A 25173-nucleotide genomic window follows, 5' to 3' on the forward strand; every position below is an offset into this window, starting at 1 on the left:
AAAGAACGCTGAGGGAACCTGTTTAATGAGCTAACACAAAGATTGCGCAGATGTGCTACAGGACTACTCAGCGTTATCAGAGGCTGATACCTCCTTTCAGTAGGAGTCTGCCAATTAGCCCTCTATTGGGAGTCGACTGTCAGGATTTCAGAGTAAAATTGGAAGCACTTGCTGCTATAATGTGCATTAGCTGCGATGTGCGGCTCTCTGCATCTTTTGGACTTTTTTGCTTCTCTTAGTGTGACAAATATCCTGTGAAAATTATGCTACTGTGGAGCTCAGCTACATTTAGGAGTGACAAATATCTCGTCACAAAAAAGCCGCCCTGAAACCTACTTCATTGTCTCCTCATTAATAATGAAAAAGTCCACACTGGTCCACTCATAATCCTGATTTTTTTTCTCTCTCCAGCTTTTCATATTTTCTCTGGCCCAGCAATGTGCCGGAGCATGTCATATATATGATAAGTAGAGGACCTTGTCCGCGTGGGACTCATCACACACTTAAATTGGCGCTCCGTGGAGTTCATATTGCAGTGTGGCCGAGGGGGAATTAGCCCGTCTATATATAAACCTCTGCATGTGTTGTGAATTAAAGTGCATTTATCTGATAATCGCTGGGGACTTCCCTTTGTGCATGGGTATGGTGAAGCAGTGGCGCTGTATCCACAATACCCCAGTATAGTGATGCTGCTGCTGCATTGGGAGATGGGAAGGAGAAATAGGTCATTCACAATAAACAGCTCTGATAGCCTGGATGGCAGCAGTCATGTACAGTAGACGAGGGAAGAATAACAAGGGGGCATCAGTGTGTCTCCTTGATGTGCAGACCTTTACCTCCTTTTCGAGCCCTCGTCCACTGTCGTGTATATAAAACTGTTTTGTGCTCCATTCTCATTGTCTTTTCAAACGCTTCCCTCTTCTTTGTCCAGTCTTATCAACCCCTCAGTGATTTATCTGTGATTCAGCTTGCCTTTACTCAATCATGTATGACTTCTCACTAGCAGAATCAAAAGCAGTGGGGCTCATGCCATGCTTTTCATTAGAGCTTTCCATAAAGGCTGACTGTGAGTCTTTTGAAGTATTGTAGGGCAGCTCTGGAGAAGCACACTGTCAGATGGCAGCCTGGGCTGCTGACTCTTGTTTGATGAAGCAACTTCCCACTAAGGCCAGAGCAACTTAATGAACCCAACCCAAGTGCCGACACTGGCAAGGAGCTGTGCCTAGTGTGTGACAGTGTAAGAGGGTAATGACTTGGTGGACTCTTCCTCTCTCTGGGATCTTCAGCGATAACCAAGAAAAAAAAGCACCTCGGGCTCCAAAAAACTATTTTGACTTGGCAGCTTATTTTTCGCACTCTGCAAATGCCACTTTCAAGTTTTCATTTCGCACAGACTAAATATTTTCCGAATAGTTTTTTTCCCTTCATTTTTGCCACAGTACATCTCGAGTCCTGCTATAAATTCAATAAATCGGGGGAGATGGAAGCAACATGTGAGATATTAAAACAGCTTATACTGTCATGCTTTAGAGAGTTCTCGCAAGAGGCTCAGTTGGGCGCAGCTTCCAGCGAGTAATGAAGACGCTTGATTTCTCATGTTGGGAACACTTGTCCCTTCTTTTGTGTTTACTTAGAAGAGGGTATTTTTCAGCCATGCTTGAGGTTAGTGTCAGAGCCAATTAAAGGAGTACAAATTAAGATGGAGGACACGGTGCCTCAGGCCAGAAGAGCACAGAGCCGGGGCCAAGTAGCCTCTTCTATTATGACTGTGGGGTAAAGCACATCAGGGGCACAGGCGATTAGGACTCTTATTAAATTTGCATTGTAAAGAAATTATCAAACACACAAATTTGTATTGAATAATTGGGATGATCTGTTACACTTTAAAAAAAGACTGAAAAAGACTTAATAATGGCGGTAAACACTTAAAATGTCCAGTGGAGATTGCCGCTCGTTGCTCGATGGACTGTTTCACTTGAAAAATGTGAGGTCTATAAAAAGCAGGCCTTTCTAATATAGTCTTTTATGACCACCTTTAGCCTAGTCGGCACAGAGGGCACTTATGCAGCCTTGAGTTTGCTCTCTTTTTTTCAGGTTCACCATCTGGCCTTGATTGATTAAAGCTCCTTTAAGTAATTAATGCCCACTTTAATTGCTAGTCAGCCCCTGTGGCTGTTGGGATCGTGTGCAGTGCTCAGGCAGAGCCGAGCCAAGGATCTAGTTGAGAGGGGCACGGAAATCTGTTTAACACCCTGACCCTTGCAGCCTTACATCTAAACACTCTTAAGATGCTAATAGGAATGCAACTATGCTAGCTGCATCCATGTGACAAACCGGGCTATAAATCACGGCGGCAGAGTGTGACGTGGCTTTTCTAACATTGGAATTAACATGCTTGGAATGAGCTACGGGGAGAGAGTGATTTTTTATATTTTTATCTGATGTTTTAACACTTTCCATCGGTTTGTTTCCTCTGTGAGGCCGTCAGTTATGGTGGACGTGCACGTAGCAGAGAGAAAATTGAATTTCCTCTGCCAAACAGTGCATTGTGACAGCGTGTCACTGCCCGACCCCACAGCTTGCCACTATTGTGCTGTTTCATCTGTTTGTGATAAATGAGCAATATCAGTCTTTCCCTTCTGTTTCACTCCGACTGTCACAATAGATGTACGCCATATGACACTCCACCGGTTACAAGGCCTGACCTTTTTTATTGAAGGTTCTCTTTGTCTTTTGATAATTGTTTTTAGAAAGCGTTAAACCATCCCCCTAACCAGATAATGCAAGACTCAGTGAATACAGAATACTCAGCATTGATTCCGCATACCTGACTATGACCTTTTCCAATCTGGAGTCCTACGCTGCCTGCCAGTTTGATGTGAGCCGGCTAATCGATTCCTTGCAGCCATGAGAGACTCCTACATTGTCTCTCACACTGAAATCCCTGCCAGGCAACCTGGAGTATACCTGAGTTTCATTGTCGCCACTCACTGAATAATGAAACATTTACCCTTTAATTGCCAGCTCTACATAGAATGATCTGTTTAATTTGCTCTCATTAAAGCCATCTAATCTAATGGGCTAATTAGGGGCTTTGGATAGTACAGCAATCACCAGAGTGTACAACGCCTTTAGGGAGGAATGCATCAATGGATCATAAATATTTTACTGTGTCTACCTACATGCAGATTGCGAGGTGTCTCAATTTGACTTGCATAGGTGCTTAACATGCACCTTTGATGTGGCTTAGCTTGTTAACAAAAATGTCACTGTACAGTTAACCGGGAGTATTCTACAAAAGCCCTCAAAGTCAGCACGTAAGGCAAAACAAAATCCTGTAAAAGCAACATTTTTTCATTGATTGGCTGGATTATTGAAGACATCTTTCATCCAGTGTGAGGGGAAAAATGAGTCTGTCACTGCTTTTTTTTCTCCTCGCAAACAGAACGCAAACGGACAGATAAACACAGATCGATCGATGCAGGTCAGGGATGTTTTGCCGTTTTAGGGTTTGGCTTTATTAGATTGGGGAGACAGTAATAGACAGGCAGCTGCATCATGATTCCATCCCTGTGACCCCGGGGCCAAAGGTTTATGTTTGACCCAGGGCAATGGGTGTAACGCCCCCACTGGTCCTCCTGGGGATCATCGGACCTCTTCAACCATGGGGGACGGGGGGGTGTCTACCTGCGAGGAGTCACGGCAGATGGATAGAAGCTCGCAGTTTTGGCTTCAGAAATAGATTTAATTAAGCAGAGGCTCCATTGTGCTTCTTCTGTGGCTTTCAGCTTGTCAGCTTGAAGGGCAGTGGGCCCAAAGCTGCAATCATTCCATTTCACTTTTTCAACTGTTCTCCCAGCTAATTTGTCATAGCCGACAGTTATCCCTGGATATTAAATTAAGCAGCTGACATTTTGTGTACCCGCCGAGTCGACTGTGTCACCTTGAAAGCGTAGTGGCGGAGATGTGCAAGGGATGGCGCAGGCACATGTCTTAAACCCTGGTCGACACATGACATTTCTGGGCCACACTGGCAACCAGGCAACAACACCTATAGTTAAAGAGCAAAGACAGAGAGGAAAGAAAAGCAGCAATGCCTTTGTTCCTGTCACGCTATTAGTGTTAATCTAATCCCAGCGTCCTGGCCGGTGTGGAAAGCTGATTTCAAGTAATACACGTTTATTGGAGACAGATGGGCGATTTTCTTCTCGAGATATTGATGTATTTTTTCTCAGTTTGTGTTTGTGTATATGCGTGTGTGCCTGCAGTGTGTTTGCAGCCTGCTGTCCCTGTTTGATGGACTGATTTGGGTTCCATTATGTCACCAGCGGGGGTTCAGTTCAGAGTCGTAGCTTCGGCACCACTCGCCCTGTGGGTGATCAGAATCCATCTGCAGCAGGCGTATCCCAAACACAGTACAGCACTGAAGGGTGTGGCACGATCTAAACGGAGCTTATGCGGCTTCTATTGATTTCCACATTTGAGTGCATCTCTATTATTGCTGATCACCGATCAGGACAGCAAGCTACACAAGGCCTTGGGCTACCGGAGCACAGCTGTAGCCATCTGTTCGGTGACAGGCCGTCTGCATTGTGTGTGAGGAGCTAGGCTACTTGTTTAGAGAGTCATCAGTGTGCGTGAGATTTTACGCCTCTGAATGTGAGGGAGAGAACTGCTTCAGCTGTTAGTTAAAAAAAACCTGAACACATGGGCGTGTTTCCAGCTCCAGTGCCCTTGGTGCAAATTACCTATGCTATTTGATTCCATTCTGAAAATGACAGATTTGGGATCAGGCCTGTTGTCTGGGTGCATTTTGTCTTAGAACTACTACATGCATCTCACACTGCAATTTGAGAAAAGAAACTGTACGTGGACACACGTGCAGATACACAAATACTGCAAAATGGTTACAGCTTTATATTTAATGAAATTATAAGACAAAAACAGAGTTTGTGCAATTCTAATTAGCTTGGAAGTCAGCATTTCTTGTGGCCACCTTTATTCTTCAACACAGATCTCTTGTCATTTCTTGAAGTAGTCTTCAGGAATAGTTCTCCGGGCTTCTTGAAGGACATTCACAAGCACTTTGATGTTTGCTGCCTTTTGTTCTGTTCTCTGTCAGGATGATCCCACACTGCTTTAATAATGTTGAGGTCCGAGTGCTACAGACTGGTTTTCTATCCAGGTATGCTTTTACAACATCATCAGTGTGTTTGGGATCGCTGTCATGCTGAAAAATGAAACGGTTGCCAGTCACACACTTTGCTTAAGTGCCAAATGCATCTCTCAGGTCCTTTGTGAGGTTTTTGCTGAATTTTTCCCCCTATTTCTTAAGGACACGACTTTCAGATGCTATTCATCTGCTGTGGATTGTTTTTTGGACTACCACTTTCTCTTTTGTCCTTCACTTCACGTCCAGTTTTCTCAATTTTTTAAGGACATACAGCACAGCATCCAAAGATGTGCAAGGTTTTCAGCCAATAACTCTTTGGGAATCACCTTGTTGGTGCAAAAACACTATTTTATGCCTGCCAAATTGTATTATCTTTGTCATTTTTCATAGATTCGACTAAAAAAATGGGAATAAATTGTGTCTTTTGACTAGCTGCTAGTAAAAAATGTCTGTTGGTGTGCACACAACAGTGGTTCCTCCTTTGAGTTAGGTGCTTTTTTTTAAACTTGAATGATTCATAGGTCAGTGTTGAGTGGCTTAAGAAACAAACAAAACAAAAAAAACACTCCTCCAAAAATGGTCAGATACAAAGTCTGGACTGAAAATAAGCGAAAAAGCAGCCAAATGTCCAAAACTTTGAAAGACCTTCAAAAATCTTGGAGAACTATTACTCAAGAGCTCTTCAGAAAATTATACAAAGTCTGGTTATTTGGTTTTCAAACGGCGCTATAAGAAATTCTGTACAAGTGCTTATATCAGGAACAGCGCTGACTGCGTACACACACAGTGAAACTTCGTTTACCAAATCATATTACTGTTGTAACTGTAGGTTACAAATGATCTTCTTATGGCCTCTGACAGTGGACTCATCTCTGTGCTTGTCCTGCTAGACCTCAGTGCAGCATTCGATACTGTTGAGCATAATATCCTATTAGAGCGATTAGAACATGCTGTAGGTATTACAGGTACTGTGCTGCAGTGGTTTGAATCATATCTATCTAATAGACTCCAATTTGTACATGTAAATGGAGAGTCCTCTTCACACACTGAGGTTAATTATGGAGTTCCACAGGGTTCAGTGCTAGGACCAATTCTGTTTACATTATACATGCTTCCCCTCGGCAGCATCATTAGAAGACATAGCATAAATTTTCACTGCTATGCAGATGACACGCAGCTCTATCTATCCATGAAGCCAGGTAACACACACCAAGTTGTTAAACTGCAGGAATGTCTTGAAGACATAAAGACCTGGATGGCTGCTAACTTTCTGCTTCTTAATTCAGATAAAACTGAGGTTATTGTACTCGGCCCTGAAAATCTTAGAAATATGGTATCTAACCAGATTCTTACTCTGGATGGCATTACCTTGGCCTCCAGTAACGCTGTGAGGAACCTTGGAGTCATTTTTGACCAGGATATGTCCTTCAACGCACATATTAGACAATTATGTAAGAATGCTTTCTTCCATTTGTGCAACATCTCTAAAATTAGAAATATCCTGTCTCAGAGTGACGCTGAAAAACTAGTTCATGCATTTATTACTTCCAGGCTGGACTACTGTAATTCATTATTATCAGGATGTCCAAAAAACTCACTGAAAAGCCTTCAGCTAATCCAAAATGCTGCAGCAAGAGTCCTGACAGGGACTAGAAAGAGAGAGCATATTTCTCCTGTTTTGGCTTCCCTTCATTGGCTTCCTGTTAAATCCAGAATTGAATTCAAAATCCTGCTCCTCACATACAAGGTCTTAAATAATCAGGCCCCATCTTATCTTAATGACCTTGTAGTACCATATCACCCTATTAGAGCACTTCGCTCTCGCTCTGCAGGCCTACTTGTTGTTCCTAGAGTATTTAAAAGTAGAATGGGAGGCAGAGCCTTCAGTTTTCAGGCCCCTCTTCTGTGGGACCAGCTTCCAGTTTGGATTCGGGAGACAGACACTATCTCTACTTTCAAGATTAGGCTTAAAACTTTCCTTTTTGCTAAAGCATATAGTTAGGGCTGGACCAGGTGACCCTGAATCCTCCCTTAGTTATGCTGCAATAGACGTAGGCTGCCCTACGTCTAGCCTACGTCTCCCATGATGCATTGAGTTTTTCCTTTCCAGTCACCTATGTGTTAATAGACCTCTCTGCATTGAATCATATCTGTTATTAACCTCTGTCTCTCTTCCACAACATGTCTTTTATCTTGTCTTCCTTCTCTCACCCCAACCGGTCGCAGCAGATGGCCGCCCCTCCCTGAGCCTGGTTCTGCTGGAGGTTTCTTCCTGTTAAAAGGGAGTTTTTCCTTCCCACTGTCGCCAAAGTGCTTGCTCATAGGGGGTCATATGATTGTTGGGTTTTTCTCTGTATCCATGAAGCGCCTTGAGGCAACTTTTGTTGTGATTTGGCGCTATATAAATATAATTGAATTGAATTGAATTGAATTGTTGCTCGGTGTTCTGATCCATTTGGTAGTCGTATATATGTTTTCACTAGATTTTTTTCTTTAACCCCGAGATCTTGAGGAAAGCTCGACAAGTGGAAACACAGACATGTTCCCAGGGACTGAGGACACCTCTGGGGTTAGAGTGTACAGCCTAAGAAGGGGGCAAGGACATATGCTGAGACATTAATCTCCTAATAGAAAAAGAGCCTCCAACAGCTGGTGTTGCGCCGAATTCACAGTCTTAATCTTGTCAACTTTCTGTTCACTTGCTCTGACTGTGAGCCTTATTGTGAACAACAGAGCTGTCACTTGAAGAATATTGTCCATGTTTCATTGTAAGTGGCTTGTTAGAGCGAAAGAGCGTATTCAGCGGTGTGCGTGAGCTTATTTGTGTATATGCACAGGGAATGTTGGTTCCCCACAGTGTCTAGCACAGTGTATTGCGGTGATTTTTTGCATCATTTCCCTCTTCCTCCTAAGCATAAAAGCATGAATATTTAAAACTACATCAAACAAGGATTCATGAAATATTAAAATATTCGAGAAAGAAGAAAATCTTTTACCCTGTCTCTTATTCATATGTGTTTTGTAGGCTCTCTCTTTTGCTCTCACACACACACTCACACGTAATCACGCATTTGCACACATGCACATAAGCCCTCTCAGAATTCACCCACGGGTACGAACGACAAACCTTCCCCTCTCTATCCACTCTTCTGTGGTATCAGCACATTGCTGCATTAAGTACAAGACCCGAACATGCAAGAAGGTTCAATAATTCACCCCGGATTGAATTTCTGGCAAAACACATTATTCGAAGTCTTGGTTTGTCGATGTCATGTTGTAAAAAGATGCCAAACAGATGTGTCACGTTTCAGGAGGGCATGTGCTGCATGGGAACTTGGCAGGAGTGACTCTCTTTCTTTCCTGTTTAGGGAGCTGTTTCTTGGCTGAAAGATGAGACGCTGACACTCAGTTGTGCATACAATGTTGTACATTGACAGGTCACAGCAAATCTGCGATGCTGCCTCCTTCTTTGTAATGCTCCCTGTACCGTACCTCTGTTTATTTCTCTTGTCTGGCTAAGAGCTACAGAGGCTGTGCTAATCACTGTAGCAACAGCTCTGAGCAGATGCTGCTGTGTTTTTAGAAAAGATCCTTTTAAGCGTGGATTCAAATAAAAATGTGTAGGGGTAAACATCTTGTTTTTACTTCACCCAAAATGCTTCAATCCGTGCTAACAGCATCACTAACCTGACGACATTATCTCTGCAGCACTATTTGATTTTGCTGCGTGCTATTCAGTCTTTTACTTGTACGTCAGTTTCGGTTTATCTTGAGCTCTCATCAGTATCACGATCACCATTGTCCCTAATTAGTATTCAGCCACTGCAATGTAAATTCAGTGGAGCCCTCTGTTTTAACAGCGGTACTTGGTTGAATTGACTTGTTGGATTATGCCGAGGCTGAGGTTATGTGACATTTATGTCTTTGTGCAGCCATATGGTGTATTTTGAAGCCCATGGGAGACTAATGGAAGAAGAAATCTTATAAGGCTGTATGGCACATCGATTCTGTCACTTTTGCAGTGATGCATTCAGTGTTGTGCTTCTGTTTTCCAGTATTTCAATGTATTTTCTAGCCAGTCTAGTCTTTCAACCTTATGTAGGACGAGAGAAGCTACAATGAAGTGATTAAAGAAGAGGACGTTTTTTTTTTTGGTTTGACTCAAACCTTCCTTTTAAATACATCTTTTTCCCTTCATCTTCTTTCCCCGGTCGTCTCGGTCAGGGTACGGCGCTTAAGAGAATGAAAGGGAGAGCAGTCATATTGTAGGCTAAATCTAATCAAAGGGAGAAGTGCTTTTAAATGTCTTTTGTTCCCTTGGGCAAAACGTTTGTGGGGTCTCTCAATTCTAGCCAGTGCATCCTGCCCAAACTCCACTGCTGCTAGATGCAATTAATATTGAGCGGATTCCCTGAACCGTGCTCCACTCATATAATAACAGTGTTAGAACAAAGGTTAATGCTTTGAATTTAATCTCTGTCGTCGTCATTTTCATTGGAGATGTGATGCAAGTGAGGGGCGGCGGAAATGTTGAAGTGGGGGGCAGCAGGTCTGGAGAGAGATTGGTAGTCAGTGGGGGGTCTCGGACGGAAGCGAAATTAATTACTGGTCTCTGTAAATTCGATGTCATGTCTCATTTTCCCTAATCCTCTCTGCTTTTCTCACTTGCTAGTCGTGCTAACAGAGAAGCTTGGGAAGGCTAATGAAAAGGCCTCTTAGATGCTAATGGCAAATTAGCCCTTGTGTCACTTTTGGAAGCTATGAGTGGAGTTGCTGCCTACCGCGCGAGAAGTTAGCCAGATGGTAGCCTGGACCGCTGCTGCTACCCCTCACACACGAACCAGCGCACAAAAAACACACCAGCGTAAGGGAGACTTTGGGACTCTTATCTCTTATTGCTTTGTAGCTGTAAATGTGCGACACGAGCCCATATATGACTATTCTGGGAGACACTTTGCTTTCTCCTGAAGGGGATTTATCGGTTTGGATTGTGAATAATGAGCGCAACGTAGTTTCATCTCTCTTTGCTGGTGTTGTAAGACTGGACCAGAGTCAGGTTTAACAACTCAGTAGGATTTCTGTCTGATCGGGCCTTAGACACAAACATACTGAGTTACTTGCCTGGATGAAAGATCTCTCTGCAGCTAGTGATTCCAAACAGACATGCGGGGGGGAAAGCACACTTATTGTTGGGGCTTTGGATCGCAGAGACAGCGTCTGTTTTAGGTTTCAGTGTGCACAATGTTCCAAAAAAAAAAAAAAGAATTAGTCTCTAACAGAAAGATACAATATGTTACAAGTTGCATGCAGTATCTGCCTCATGGTACTGATTTATTATGCTTCCAACAATGTGACTTTCCCAGCTCTGTGAATAAATGACTGGATGACAAATCTGTTTGAGTTCTGTCTCTTTGAAGGCTCTTCCATGTGTCCAAAACATTACGCAAATACATATCTGAAGTTTAAAAAAAAAAAAAGTATAGCAAAAACAGACTGGGCAGTTGGGTTACTCTTTTACAAGTGTGTACTGTCAAAGAGAATAAGTAATCTGAAGTATTTATGGGTGTTATTTTCTAAACTACAGGCAGACTTGAGTAAGTAGTTCTGTCTCATTCCCCTCTCTCTTTCCCATCACTTTTTTTTTCTAACAGCCAGAGAAATCCCAGCGCTCGACTTGTGCAGTTTACTCCCACAGCAAGGAGACAGAGAGCAAAAAAAAAAATTGAATAGAAAAACAATCGTTGCTCCTGAGAAGGCAGCCAGCCAGAGTGTAACATGTGCATTTATGTAAAACTTATAATCCAATTAACAAGTACAAAAAAAGCCAGTGATCACTCTATTATGGGAATACAAAGGAGAGAGGTGCCATGTTCAGAAAACTGCTCATGTGGAAAAAATGCTAATGGCGTGAAATGAGTGTGTCTGGTAATGTGTTTGAATAAAGCCCCATGCTGTGGCAGAAGACTTGAGCACTGATAGCTCTTTTACCTCCTTCTCTCTGCAGGCATACTTCCGACAGGGTGTTGCCCTTCAGTACCTTGGACGCCATGCCGACGCGCTGGCCGCCTTCGCCTCGGGGCTGGCCCAAGACCCCAAGAGCCTACAGCTACTGGTGGGCATGGTAGAAGCCGCCATGAAGTCGCCCTTACGAGGTGAGAAATGTGGCAGGTGAACACGTGCACTCTGTGCGCGCGTGTCAGCAGGTCTTCGTGTGTGTGTGTCACTCTTTTTCTGCTTCACCTTATTCACGTTTCTGTCCTACAGCAGCCTAAAAGCCTGTCTCGGAGATAATCCTCGCTCAGTCAATAAATGCGTTGAGGTGACTTTACCTGTCAGTTTTGTACCCGTTTTGTGGGCAGGCCATCTCTCTATCTGCCCATCTTCCTGTCTTTGTGAGCGACTGGTGGTGTCAAGCACTTACCTTCGGATTCTAAGGAATGACGCCTGCAGCTTCAGCATATCTTACTGTCAGTCAGGCTGACACACATTGATAGCCTGTTATCTTAATGAGCATCCAGCACTAATGCCATTGTCTGTGTCTGCCCCTGTGTAAGCCTTTTTCTTCTTAAAGCTGAGTGGATTTATAAGTAGCGTATTCAGGCCAAGATTGTCACTAAAATGTGGTCTTTTTTTGTTGCGCACTGTTATCTGTTGTATCAAACAACTGCAGCGACCTGATTGTCCATGAGTAATCCGTATGGGCCAGCCTAATGAGCCTCAAACAAACCTGGCACCAGTTTTACTTTAGATGACCACTGCGGAGAATTTAATATGCTTCAGATCTAGATGGCACAGATTGCCAGCGTAGACTGTGAGTCATCCTGCAGTCTCGCTTTGTCATCACCTCCTTGCCAAACTCCTCTGATGCCGTGCCTCTGAATAAATGTGGCCTTGTTTTTATAATCCAAAAATTACTGCACTGTGCAGTGGATCAGTAGCTCAGAAGGCCTTTGTTCAGTGAGGAATCAGCATTTCCGTGATTGAATACCGTGCTCCTCTGAATATTCTTGTGCAAATGCGACAAAAAATATTGCAAAGAGAGAAAAGAATGGAAAGCCCATCTTAACGACAGTGAGCATATAAGCCTGCCATTGGAACCAAAACAAAAAAAGGCTTTGGGTGTGAGCCCAGACCTCAGCATTATGGACCAGAATGGGTCCTCTTAGTAGGGGTAGACCAACATTTAGCCCAAGCCACTTAATCTCTTAATTGTTTACCCTATTTCCCAGAGTGCCAGGCAAACACCAGAGGACCTAATCCAAGGTGTGTTGAGGAGAGGTAGTTAGGTCAAAGGATTAAGAGCAATGATCCTCTCAGAGGGACTCCTGGCACAAGGGGACGATAATCAATGTTACGCCAGCAAACAGGGAGGATAATCAGTGTTACTCAGCCAAAGTCCCCTGATAAGTGAAAGAAAGGTAGGCGAGCATTGCTTTCTCTCCTTCAAGCAGAAAGTGCCATGTTTCTGTCTGCCACGTTTAATAGCCGTGCAGTAATTCAGGATCCAGAGTTCGTTACCTCTGCTGCCATTTTAATTGGAACTAATTAACGCCAAATTATATTTATCAAAACCACTTTAAACACTTTAAAGAAGCATTTATCAAAGTACTTATCAAAATATTGCTTGTTAGTTGTGTAAAAGCCTAATTATATAATCATTGTAATAGGTTTCTTGCTGGCTTGCCTTTGGTGGTAACAACGTTGTTATAACTATGAAAAGTCTTTAGGTTGGCTCAAATTTATCGTAGTACAAATGTCTTTGGTGAAAACTGGATACATTTTTTTCCTCATCAGCATATAAACCATGCAGCTGATGACAAGAAACAGTTGATTATATCTAGCTGTGACTGCAGCGCTCACTTAGCTCGTCTCAACAAACTTATTTTCAGACTGCTCAGATCACTGTTAGGTTTATGGTTTGCCACTGGGTGAAGAGATCCAGCCGATAACATTTATTCAAAATAAACAAATCCCTGAATGAGACAAGAAGAAGGGACCAAAGAGAACTGAATAAAGGCGTTTGTCTTTTGATAAACGATACTGTTTTATGTACAGTTCAACCCAACAAAGGCTTGCTGCACACGTGCAGTTTAGAATCTCCTGTCGTTTTTTCCTATAACATCAACATTGTCCACCTATATCACTGCAGGGCTCGCAAAATTTCAAAATCCCTGGTAGCCCTTCGGGCAGGCACTCTTCAGTTTTTGGTAGCCCAAAATAAATTTAAGTAGCCCGAATAAAAAAAGAGGACAATTTTATACATTTAAGTATAATATTGTAAAGGAAACAAAACATCAATCTAAAAATATTTAAAACACAAATTACAACAACAAATTACAATCATCAACTCAAATATTTGGTTCTAATTGAACAGAAATTTCTATGAACTTGCAAGAACTGTGTAGAACATGAATCAGTGTTCAGTAAGAAGCAAGTGGAACCAAGATCTAGGACATTTGCTTTTTGAAGTTTGCAAAGACTGCTAAATCTTGCCAATGGTAGTTCACTCTTTGCAACATAGTACGCTGTTCTAAACAGCTTTTTCAGGACTTCTTGTTATGCTTGGTCTGTTTTTAGTATGTTTTTTGCAATTGGTGTTTGTTCTGGGAAAGATACTGCAGACTGAGCAATGATGCATTTCTTACATTTCTCATGGGTTCTGATGGGGTCTTTCTTAAAATGACTGGTCCCAGTAACAAAGGCGCTTGTCGACTCAGAAATCAAGGGAAACTCACAACACACCCGGCAGAACATTATGTTATTTAGCTCATCATATTCCAGCCACATAAATTCTTTTGTCCATGAAACCAAAAAAGCTGCGCTTTCCTTTTGCCTCATAGTCTGATTTGTCATAACTTCTCCGATTTGTGGTAGGCTTTTCTTTGGCTGCCCCTTCTTCACCCTGACCTGTCTTGTTTGGCTCTGCAGAACTAAAATACCTGCGTAACTCCATCTGCTTTTACACATACTTACATAACGATCAGCAATTCTCTGCGCAATCAACATCTATCACATGTTTAAGCTTGCTGCAGGAGATTTCACTTGTCATGTTTGATAGTAAGCTAACGATTGATAAGACGATGCCAGAGGAATTGGTGCGCAATTAATCTGTGACTCACCAATCAGTGCTGCCGCTCTCTACACACAGTTCGCGCGATCGCAAAGTGAAAGTGAAAGCAAAAAACAAGCGCAAACTCAAACGCGATTTCAATGTGTCACATATTGACAGTGGCTCATCGATGACATAATTACTCAGCTACATTTGCGAAAGAATGCAAAAGCATTGACATATCTTTCCTTCCTATGATAGCCCGACGGGCAGAGCTGAGATGGATTTTGGTAGCCCGACTGGAAAAATCGCTAGCCCCGGGACGTCAGGCTAGCAATTTTGCGAGCCCTGCACTGAGTGGCATGAGCAGTGACAACGCAGCCTCTTATGTTTTCGCTAATGTCATCAGAATCAGAATACTTTATTAAACTGAGGGGAAATAGTGTGTTATTATTGTGTTTCGGTCCCGTGGAGAATATTCCTGCTGTTCTTCCTGTTCTCATTCTGTGTCTTGTTTGTTTTCTTCGAGGGCCAGAGAGAATCTTAAGGATCCATTAGTTCTTAATTGTTAATCATTGGGTTATTTTACACACATGCTAACTAAAAAAGGTTTTTCACTTGAAGCTCAGTCCAGTTGAACCATGAAGGACATGGTGTGGCAGCTATTGACCCAGGCTGCTATTAAAAGATTTTCATTTAACTAGAGTTTCTGGGCACTGTGTGTCTTAAGGCAACTAAGCAGAATACCTGCTAATGCAAAGTACACTTGATTTTATACCATGGGCATCATCTTAAAAATAATAATAGATAGAAAAAGTTGTAAATATTTTTGGTTCAAGTACAGCTAGCAGTTTAAGTATTAGTTAAATGAATGACCTAACCATTGAATGAGGAAGATAAAAGCATGTTAAGACAGCTGTCGTTTGACTGAGGTGTCAGACAGTAATGCTATCTTTTTCTCATGAAAGTTTCCAAAACAACTTTTTAAAAATTCATTTAAACCAAAAAATCGCTCAGAGCCACATTTAATTATGAAGCAGTCCCAAAGAGCCAGCAGCAAAATAAAAGGGACTGATTGGAGTGAAATCTCCACAGATGAAGACACAGATAGTGGATGTGATATATGAACGCTTAAAAAAATAATGTGATTGCATCGTTCAGTAGTGCAAGGACTCAAAAGGAAAGTGAATACCCTGCTCTGGCTGCATAGTTAATATGGGAAACTAATGAAAAATACGGACAGGCTGCTTAGAAAATCACTGAAATTTGGTCTTACAGAGTGACCAAAAATAGTCTTTATAATGAACAAAGTAATACGGACCATACAAAAGGCTAGAGCAAATTTGCTTAGATAACTTAAGGTTGTTTGAGAAATGGAAGTTAAAAGAAATCTGACAAAATGAACAGAATAAATTGCAAATTTGTACCTAAAAACTAATATTTTTTAATATTTTCTGGAAAAAAACAACCTTCATAAGTACAAAAATCACATTGTTTGACACGACTAACATTACTAAAGTATTGACAGAAGAAGACCACAACATGAAGTGGGCAGTATGATTAATTCAGTATCATTAATTCCAAGAAGCATCTTTAATTCTTATATAGGCACTGACGCGTGGTCATGTGGTGCATTTTAACGTCTTCCTACAAGGGGAGGAGCTTAACATTATAAAGTAGTTTGAATATCTTGGTCTTACTTTGGTCTCTAATCTTTAAAAGTCGCCCTTTTTTATGTATACATTTCTTATATTTTTTATAATGACATTCCTCTTAAAGAAACAGGAAATAAGTGAAAGGTATGTGGGTGAAATTGATCTCGGAGCATAAAGAAATGAAGAGATGTTAAACAAAATAGTATCCAAAAGTAGTGACTTATGGGTAAAGTAGTGTGCCAGTAGTGATGGTCTGTTGAAAAAAAAACTATGAAGCAATAAATTAGAAATGGTAAGCTGAAAGCTGTCCAAATACAGTTTTGAAATTACTCTTCTGAACATGAAAGGTATTAAAAGGGAATGCTATTCTTTCAGTTTATCTGACAAGGCTGTGTGGGTACTAAGAGGGAAAAGGTTGGAAACCACTGCAGCCTAGCAAGCTGACCTCCCTGGAGAGAGCAAGGAAGGAGGATTTTTATGTATTTATAATAATTTTTTTTGTTGCTGAGAGGATTAGTTAGTTTTATTCTGCATTTTTCTTTTTCTCAACAGATTCAGTGAATGATCAAGTCAGACAATGAACTGTTCCTACCAGAAGTTGTTAATATAGTTTATTTTTTAGGGGTAAAAACTGCATTGTTGACCGATAAACCACAGCGAGTTAACACATTGCTGTGTTAATTTCAAAGAAAGTAAAGCAGCCAAAATATTTGATTCCAAACCGAATACACTGCTGGAAAAAAAGAAACACAACTCTTCACAGGGGGCGTTTTTGCCTAACGAACAAAGCGCTGGGTGGCATTGACAGTGCAGGTAAAATATTTTACTTTTAGTCTTTTAATGAGATTTCTTCCACGACTTGTATTTAACTCGTCATAATCACAAATGAAATCCAGCTGGCAGCAAACATTTACATTAATTTCAAAGGGAGAGGATGGTAAAGATAATCTTATCGAGTGATATTGTATCGCAGAGGCAATTTCCATGAAATCGAGGGATTAAAAATTAAAAAGAGTATTTTATAGCTTCACCAGTCCCGCTGATGACACGTGTGCCTAATGCAGGAGGGAGAGTGCATGCCTTATATCTTTATTCACATGAAATGGAAGGCAGACTATGGTGCATTAGTGATACTGTATGCAGTCATGCTCTGCACATATCCAGTCACTAAAGGAACGTATGGCTCTGGCTGCAAAAGCAATATTAAAAGGCAAAAGGCGAGAAAGAGGTACAACGTTATGATGTTCTGTTAGATGTTTTCTGCGACACGAGGGCTGTTATTCTTGCTTCATATACAGTATTGTGGAAAAAATATTCACCCTCTTCCTGACTTCTTATTTTATTGCATATGCATATGTCACATGTACATGTTTCAGATCATCAAACAAATTTTAATATCGGGTAAAGATCACCTGGGTAAATAAAAAATACAGTTCTTAAATTATGGTTTCATTCTTTTCATTTTTTGGAAAGCTGAGTTTAATTCGACTTGTCACACCAGACCTGCCAGACCTGTTCGATTAAGAAATCTGTTTAATAGAATCTGTCTGACAAAGTGAAGTAGACTAAATGATCTCAAAATGACACACATCATGCCCAGATCTAAAGAAACAGTCTGGATAAGGTTACACAAGCTATTTCTAAGGCTTTGAGACAGTGAGACGAGGAGCAGCGGTGAACCTTCTCGTGAGTGGCGAGCCCACTAAAATAGCATTTCATAAAAAGAGCATCACACCAACAAACATGGTGGTGGTAGTGTGATGGTCTGGGGCTGCTTTGCTGCTTCAGGACCTGGACGACTTGCTCTAACAGTGAATTCTGCTCTCTCCCAGAAAATCCTGAAGGAAAATGTCATCGATTTGTGCCCTGAAACTCCAGCAGACCTTGGTTCTGTGACAGGACAATGATCCAAAACACACCAGCAAGTCCACCTCTGAATGGCTCAAAATGAACAAAATGCAGGTTTTGGAGTGGTCTATTCAAAATCCACACTTAAAGAATCACCAGTTATTGCAAACACTTGACCTCCGTTCTTGCTGCCAGGGGTGGCACAACCCGTTATTAGATAGGCGTTTTACCTAACCAATGAAATAATCATCTAAAAACTGCATTTTTTTAAAAAAATTACAATTGTTAAAACTAATGTCATCATCTGAAACAATTACTTGTGACAAATATGCAAAAAAATCAGAAATCAGAACGGGGTCTTTCTCAGCCCTTTTTTCACAGCACTCTATTGGCCCACGACTCTATTCTCTTAAGCGTTTGTTTGTAAGCCCGTGTATGTGTGTGAAACAATCCAGTCAGATGTTGTCATAACTACCTGTTTAACGAATGAATGCAGCAGCCATGACACCTTTTTAAAAAAGCATTCTCTCAGTGTTTGATTTATGAGTCAGCTCTTGATGTCACTCCGACAGCAATTACAAGCTATGAATGGATATTATATGCACGCACTGTCTCCATAAGCACGACACTCTGCCAAGTCCTGGAACAGAAGCGACGCTCTTGAAAGAGCATCAGCAGTTATGCTTTTGAGTGCTTGTGTGAGGATGCATCTCATATTGTGCGTGTGTGTGTGTCTAGGTGAATTAGCATCTGTGGATGTTTCTCAGACTGAGTTACGACGAATTGTAGACTACACATCTGGTCACGCGTACCCGTTTGTACAGGCACGGACTTCTGTGAAGCGCTTTGCCCTGATTAGTAGCAATTCTCCTCGGGACATTTGCAAATACAGGGCCGTGTGAATTTACTCTGATGAATTCAAATGCGTACTTAACAGAAGAACGCTAATGCATCAGTAGACGGCAGAAAAAATAGATAACTGGGTAAGCCTCCCTTACTCACCCTTCATGTGGTTTGATGCTCATATCTGCCGGAGGACTTTGCAAGTCTGGAGGGGCCTTTGAATCCCGAATCCCACGTGGCCCACCATTGATTTATGTCATTGTGTGTATTTTCAGCCTCTTCGGAGGTCACCTTTCTGCATCTCCTTTGCTCTGCATTTCTCCACCGATGCTGTTGCTGTGCTTCAGCTGCAGTCGTTTCCCCATCACTTTTAAAACTGTCTCAAAACCTACTCATTGTGCGCCATTCCCTTAAATTCCCTCAAATATCCGTACTAGCTGAAGGAAAAGGCACAAATTTGGTTTTGCTCTGTGGTTTGTAAAGACAGTTGCCCCCAGTGGTCTAAACTGTTGCTATTTCTACACAGAACTGTTGGAAATTGCCTCTGATCACTCCAGTCAGAGTGGAAGAACAGAAAAATGGCTCGTATATTGAGTTATTGTTAAATTGTCAGTGAAAGCAGTCAGTCAGGCTGCAGGCTATGCTTACTGAGGCAGACAAAACACAACTGTTACTGGAGGAAAAGTAGAATCTAAATTCAGACAACAGTCACCTTTGTCGGAGACGTTAAACACATAACAGTTATTGCAGTCAGTGTCAGATATCGGTGCCCATCAGAGTGTCAGAACAAGTTTCTCCATTGGAATAATCTGTAGTCTGTTTCTAATCTTGGCTTGCTTGTGTCTCTCCTGCACAGAGTCTCTCGAGCCCACCTATCAGCAGCTGCAAAAGATGAAGCTGGACAAAAGTCCATTTGTGGTGGTTTCTGTGATCGGCCAGGAGCTGCTGACAGCATGCCACCACACGGCCTCTGTTGTGGTGCTAGAAGCCGCACTGAAGATCGGCACATGCAGCCTCAAGCTACGCGGCTCCGTCTTCTCTGCCCTCAGCAGCGCTCACTGGTCCCTGGGCAACACAGAGAAGAGCACGAGCTACATGCAGCAGGACTTGGAAGTGGCCAAAACCTTAGGTAAGACCCCTGACTCGGGGTGACTGGATGCAGATAATATAGGTTAATATAGATTGCTTAGACACAAAAGTTCCCAGAGTGTGGCATTTCATTATTGTGCCCTATTGTTTAAAATGAAACAATCTTGAACTATAAATAATAGAGAGAAAATGCTCAGATCCTCATAAGCCCTTTGTCATTTTTTCTTGTTAAATTATGTAAACAGCTAATAAATGAGTGAAATCTTTGTGATCAGTCATCATACAGTATTTTGGACTGGTGATGACAGTGTCTGTCAATCAGTCAGCAGCTGTTGGGTGGTTATTAATGAGAATGAACACTGTGGTTTTATGTAATCTTCTAACTTTGTTATTTGTGCCATTGTGAAATTACGAAAGATTTGATCTAATTTGTTTGTTTCTTTAGTTTGTGACCAAATAAAATGATCCCATTAGCCGCAGTATATTTTGTGCTTAAAGTAGATGTAAGCACGAGGACAGTCTGAACAGTGTTTGAGCATTAAGCTTTGGCTGTTAGCGATCACCTTGTCAGTATGTTTAGCCACATAGATTATCACTGTAAGCATTACAGCATGCTAATGCTAGCCCTAATCAAAACGCATTCTTGTCCTCAACTCCAGCCTTACATAACTCATGTACTGCGTCTCTGCTTACTTTCATACCTGAGTTGCTCTTGATGCATCCATCGGAGCGTGTGTGCGCGTGTGTGCGCGTGCGTGCGAATGTTAGAAAGTGCTCAGGCAAAGATAAAAGCGTCGTATGAATGTGTGTGTGATTGGGTGAATAAGACTTGCAGTAGAAAGCACTTTAAGTACTCAGCTGAGAAGGAAGGCGCTGTATAAGTACCAGTCCATTTAACTTACCCATGTCACACAAACACAGTTCAAAAATTCGAGGTTCAGAACAAAACAAAAAACTGAAGAGCTTGTTTTGCCCGGTAACGCATAACAGGCACGTGCACTCTACAAAGTAGTCTGTACATGTTCAATGTAGCAAATATTTTAGACTAATTCTTGTGTATCGTGATGAGTTCTAGTATAAAAGTTGTTAGTGTGACCTTCCAGTGAAGTTTATTTCTTTTTTGTCTCTTTTGTGTATCTTTCCATCTGAATATATTCCACTAAAATGGTCAAATTCCAGTCGCTGCTGGGAATTTTCTATTTTGTTTGCTCAAAAATAAATAATGCCTGCAGTAAGTATGGATTTGCCCGTTTGGGATTAATATATGAAAAGGTGAGAAAGACAGGAAAGGAAAGGGAAAAAACTTCTGAAGGGAAGATAGAAAAAATGAAAACAGGGAGTAGCACAGACTGGCTCCACTCTTTTTACCCCCACACAGTTTGACACATGACTGGGCAGCACAGCTGCAGATAAGGAGCTGTGGTTCTCAGGTAGAGCACAGAGACTTGTGCTTTACTTTGGCCCTGTCTGTGGGGCCTCTCTGTCAGGAAGAAATAATAAGGCTTTCCCCTTTCACCCTCTGGAGCATTGAGATCAACACTACCAGCTGTCAGAAAAGGCACTCTACTGTGGAGAACTTATAACGGGTTATAACGGCACTTTCCCTTTTAAGGGTGTAATGGCATGTCAGTGGCATAGATGTGGTTCATCACGTCCCTGTTTGACAGTGACAGTGGAATGATGTGAAATAATCACCGACTGGTTTGCAATCCTCTGAGCTATACTGTAAATTTTATTTGTTAACTCTTGAAATTTCATTCTCATCCCTTGTGGTTTTCCCTCTTCAGGTGACCAAACAGGGGAATGCCGTGCTCACGGGAATCTGGGCTCGGCATTCTTCTCCAAGGGGAACTACCGTGAAGCGCTGACCAACCATCGCAACCAGCTGGTTCTGGCCATGAAGTTAAAGGACAGAGAGGTAAGAAACGCACAAATTGCAGCAGTCTTGAAACGGATAGAGCGGAATAGCTGTCATCTCAGAGGGCGATAAATTGATGTTACTACCATTCTTTCCCTTTTTCTCTCTCCCTGAGTCTCTTATCATGTTGTAGTTGTGAAATTGTGCTGTGCCAAGCATTCTTCAGCTCTGTCTTTTAGAGGGTACTTGAAGGTGGAGGCTGAAGGTCACAGAGATGCTGCTCCGCTTTGTCTATTTAAAAAAAAGAAAAAACTGGCGTCAAGTTAATGTAGAGAACAAGTGAAGGTGATGGCGGAGGACGAAGAATGAGGAAGTTGTAATAAAGGGCAGTAGGATAGCCTTGGCAGCTGTTTCTCCTTATTATCAATGCAAAGTATTTATGCAGATATTATGTAGATGTGTATCTGGTTTGTGAAGCAGTAAGTCTGGGACTTTGGAGCATATGCCTGCTTTGGAATGTAATTTAGAGAGATTAAGTTGTTTGAGGCAGCGAGAGAAAGGAGGAGTTGGAAGGAGAGAAGAACATGAAGGAGAGGGAGGAAAAAAGTTGGACAGACTGATCCACTTTTCTTTCAATTGGTGCCCTCTTTCTCTCCTTGCTCTGTCATCTGCTTCTCTCTCCCTCTCTCTGCGGTCATTGGTGGGGGTTGACAGGTGCTTGTTCCAACACAATTCCTGTCGCACATGCAGAAGAATGGCCTCTGTTTCCCCTTCATTCCTTATCCTTCCCAACAGGCAGGCCTGCTTGTTTATGCTGCCTGATATCGGGAGACATTTAAACGGTCCAGCCAGACGTGGCACAATGCGCCAGGATGAAACTAACTGTTGAAAATGAGGCCAGAGGTGCCCTTGACATCTTTCACTCTCACATTCTGAGGACATGTGCAGAGCACAAGTCAGATTATAAGCCTACAGACGCCAGAGTGAAACCTCTCTGTTATTTGATGTTAGTGAGGGATACAGGCAACACATGTAAGGCGTTGACTGCTCTCAGCTATTTGACTGTTCTGCTAAAAAGAAATGTTTTGATTATATGAGATATAGACATGAGATAGTTCTTCTGGCCAGAGTTTGTAGTGACATCTAAAGACTGCAGAGAAGTATATCAGACTATCTGCCACTAAGGCCTGTGCTGTCACTTCACTGTCGCTTCTTAAAAGAAAACAGTGCAGAAACAGTGCTTCTATATGTGAAACACAAGTGGGAAACTGACCACTCATGTCTGCAGGAACATCTTTGGGTCTATTGGAGGTCATTGAACAGCATTAATCGTTGCCTCATATGCGCAAGGTCTCGATTGCCCCCTGCACAGCCAGCCCTACTTGCCCCCCTTGTCCTCTTGTTCATCTAAAGGCCCCTTAATCAGAGTCATATGTGTGTCACACCACCTGGTCTCCCTCAGAACACACTGGAGCCGAGTGGAGAGCTCATTACAGTCAGCCTGGTGTTTTTGTTCCTGATGTGGATTTTTTTATCTGGCCTTTCTGAAGCTGAGGTCACTTCCTAGAGGCCCGAGGAAGGATGTTGTTGCTGCCTGGATTTCCAGTGTCTGGCCTGCAGTCTAAGGGTGTTATGAAGGCCCTCAAGCAGGAGATGATGCATAGATTCTCAGGGAACATTGGGAATTTGTGCCATTGGTGACTTGTAACAACTTGAATTGTTTAGTAAATTTCCTGGAGACAATAATGAAATCATCTGGTAAAATGGTTCATTTAGGAAAAAAAATGTTGCGGACAATGGAACTGAGTTAATGTTGGATGTGGGTTTTGATTGCGTTAAGCCTAAGGTTTTAATCATGAAGCTAAAATGCTTGGATCTAATATGGACATGCATGTGTTTATATCTTCTTTTTCCTACGTTTGATAGCACTCTTATATTCAAAATCAAATTCAGGTCATTGCAGCTCCTGGAGGTTTTTCTTTTCCATAGTATTTGTTTTCTGTCTCACCATGGGAACTGGTCCTGGGTGACATCAGAAGCCCAAATCCGATTATACCGGCCCTGATTAGTTGGCATTAGTGATAGCTACAGTGGGGCAAAAAAGTATTTAGTCAGCCACTGATTGTGCAAGTTCCCCCACTTAAAATGATGACAGAGGTCAGTAATTTGCACCAGAGGTACACGTCAACTGTGAGAGACAGAATGTGAAAAAAAAAATCCATGAATCCACATGGTAGGATTTGTAAAGAATTTATTCGTAAATCAGGGTGGAAAATAAGTATTTGGTCAATAACAAAAATACAACTCAATACTTTGTAACATAACCTTTGTTGGCAATAACAGAGGTCAAACGTTTACTATAGGTCTTTACCAGGTTTGCACACACAGTAGCTGGTATCTTGGCCCATTCCTCCATGCAGATCTTCTCGAGAGCAGTGATGTTTTGGGGCTGTCGCCGAGCAACACGGACTTTCAACTCCCGCCACAGATTTTCTATGGGGTTGAGGTCTGGAGACTGGCTAGGCCACTCCAGGACTTTCAAATGCTTCTTACGGAGCCACTCCTTTGTTGCCCGGGCGGTGTGTTTTGGATCATTGTCATGTTGGAAGACCCAGCCTCGTTTCATCTTCAAAGTTCTCACTGATGGAAGGAGGTTTTGGCTCAAAATCTCACGATACATGGCTCCATTCATTCTGTCCTTAACACGGATCAGTCGTCCTGTCCCCTTGGCAGAAAAACAGCCTCATAGCATGATGTTTCCACCCCCATGCTTCACAGTAGGTATGGTATTCGTCTTCCTCCAAACACGACGAGTTGAGTTTATACCAAAAAGTTCTACTTTGGTTTCATCTGACCACATGACATTCTCCCAATCCTCTGCTGTATCATCCATGTGCTCTCTGGCAAACTTCAGACGGGCCTGGACATGCACTGGCTTCAGCAGCGGAACACGTCTGGCACTGCGGGATTTGATTCCCTGCCGTTGTAGTGTGTTACTCATGGTGACCTTTGTTACTTTGGTCCCAGCTCTCTGCAGGTCATTCACCAGGTCCCCCCGTGTGGTTCTGGGATCTTTGCTCACCGTTCTCATGATCATTTTGACCCCACGGGATGAGATCTTGCGTGGAGCCCCAGATCGAGGGAGATTATCAGTGGTCTTGTATGTCTTCCATTTTCTGATGATTGCTCCCACAGTTGATTTTTTCACACCAAGCTGCTTGCCTATTGTAGATTCACTCTTCCCAGTCTGGTGCAGGTCTACAATACTTTTCCTGGTGTCCTTCGAAAGCTCTTTGGTCTTGGCCATGGCGGAGTTTGGAGTCTGACTGTTTGAGGCTGTGGACAGGTGTCTTTTATACAGATGATGAGTTCAAACAGGTGCCATTCATACAGGTAACGAGTGGGGGACAGAAAAGCTTCTTACAGAAGACGTTACAGGTCTGTGAGAGCCAGAGATTTTCCTTGTTTGAGGTGACCAAATACTTATTTTCCACCCTGATTTACGAATAAATTCTTTACAAATCCTACCATGTGAATTCATGGATTTTTTTTTCACATTCTGTCTCTCACAGTTGAAGTGTACCTCTGGTGCAAATTACTGACCTCTGTCATCATTTTAAGTGGGGGAACTTGCACAATCGGTGGCTGACTAAATACT

At 42.2% G+C, this 25173-nt stretch overlaps 1 protein-coding gene across 3 annotated transcripts in view; it reads left to right on the top strand.

Annotated features, from left to right (window-relative positions):
• LOC101479501 (tetratricopeptide repeat protein 28) overlaps positions 1 to 25173 on the top strand; it is a 192123-nt gene that overhangs the window by 97823 nt on the left and 69127 nt on the right. For all 3 annotated transcript variants that reach the window (XM_012917361.4, XM_004544255.4, XM_004544257.4), the window contains 3 exons: positions 11178 to 11325; positions 19425 to 19697; positions 21445 to 21575. In XM_012917361.4, the coding sequence (XP_012772815.1) occupies positions 11178 to 11325; positions 19425 to 19697; positions 21445 to 21575 (552 nt within the window). The remainder of the gene's footprint in view (positions 1 to 11177; positions 11326 to 19424; positions 19698 to 21444; positions 21576 to 25173) is intronic.

This window comes from Maylandia zebra, linkage group LG12, assembly GCF_041146795.1.
Source record: "Maylandia zebra isolate NMK-2024a linkage group LG12, Mzebra_GT3a, whole genome shotgun sequence".
In the NCBI taxonomy this organism is placed as follows: domain Eukaryota; kingdom Metazoa; phylum Chordata; class Actinopteri; order Cichliformes; family Cichlidae; genus Maylandia; species Maylandia zebra.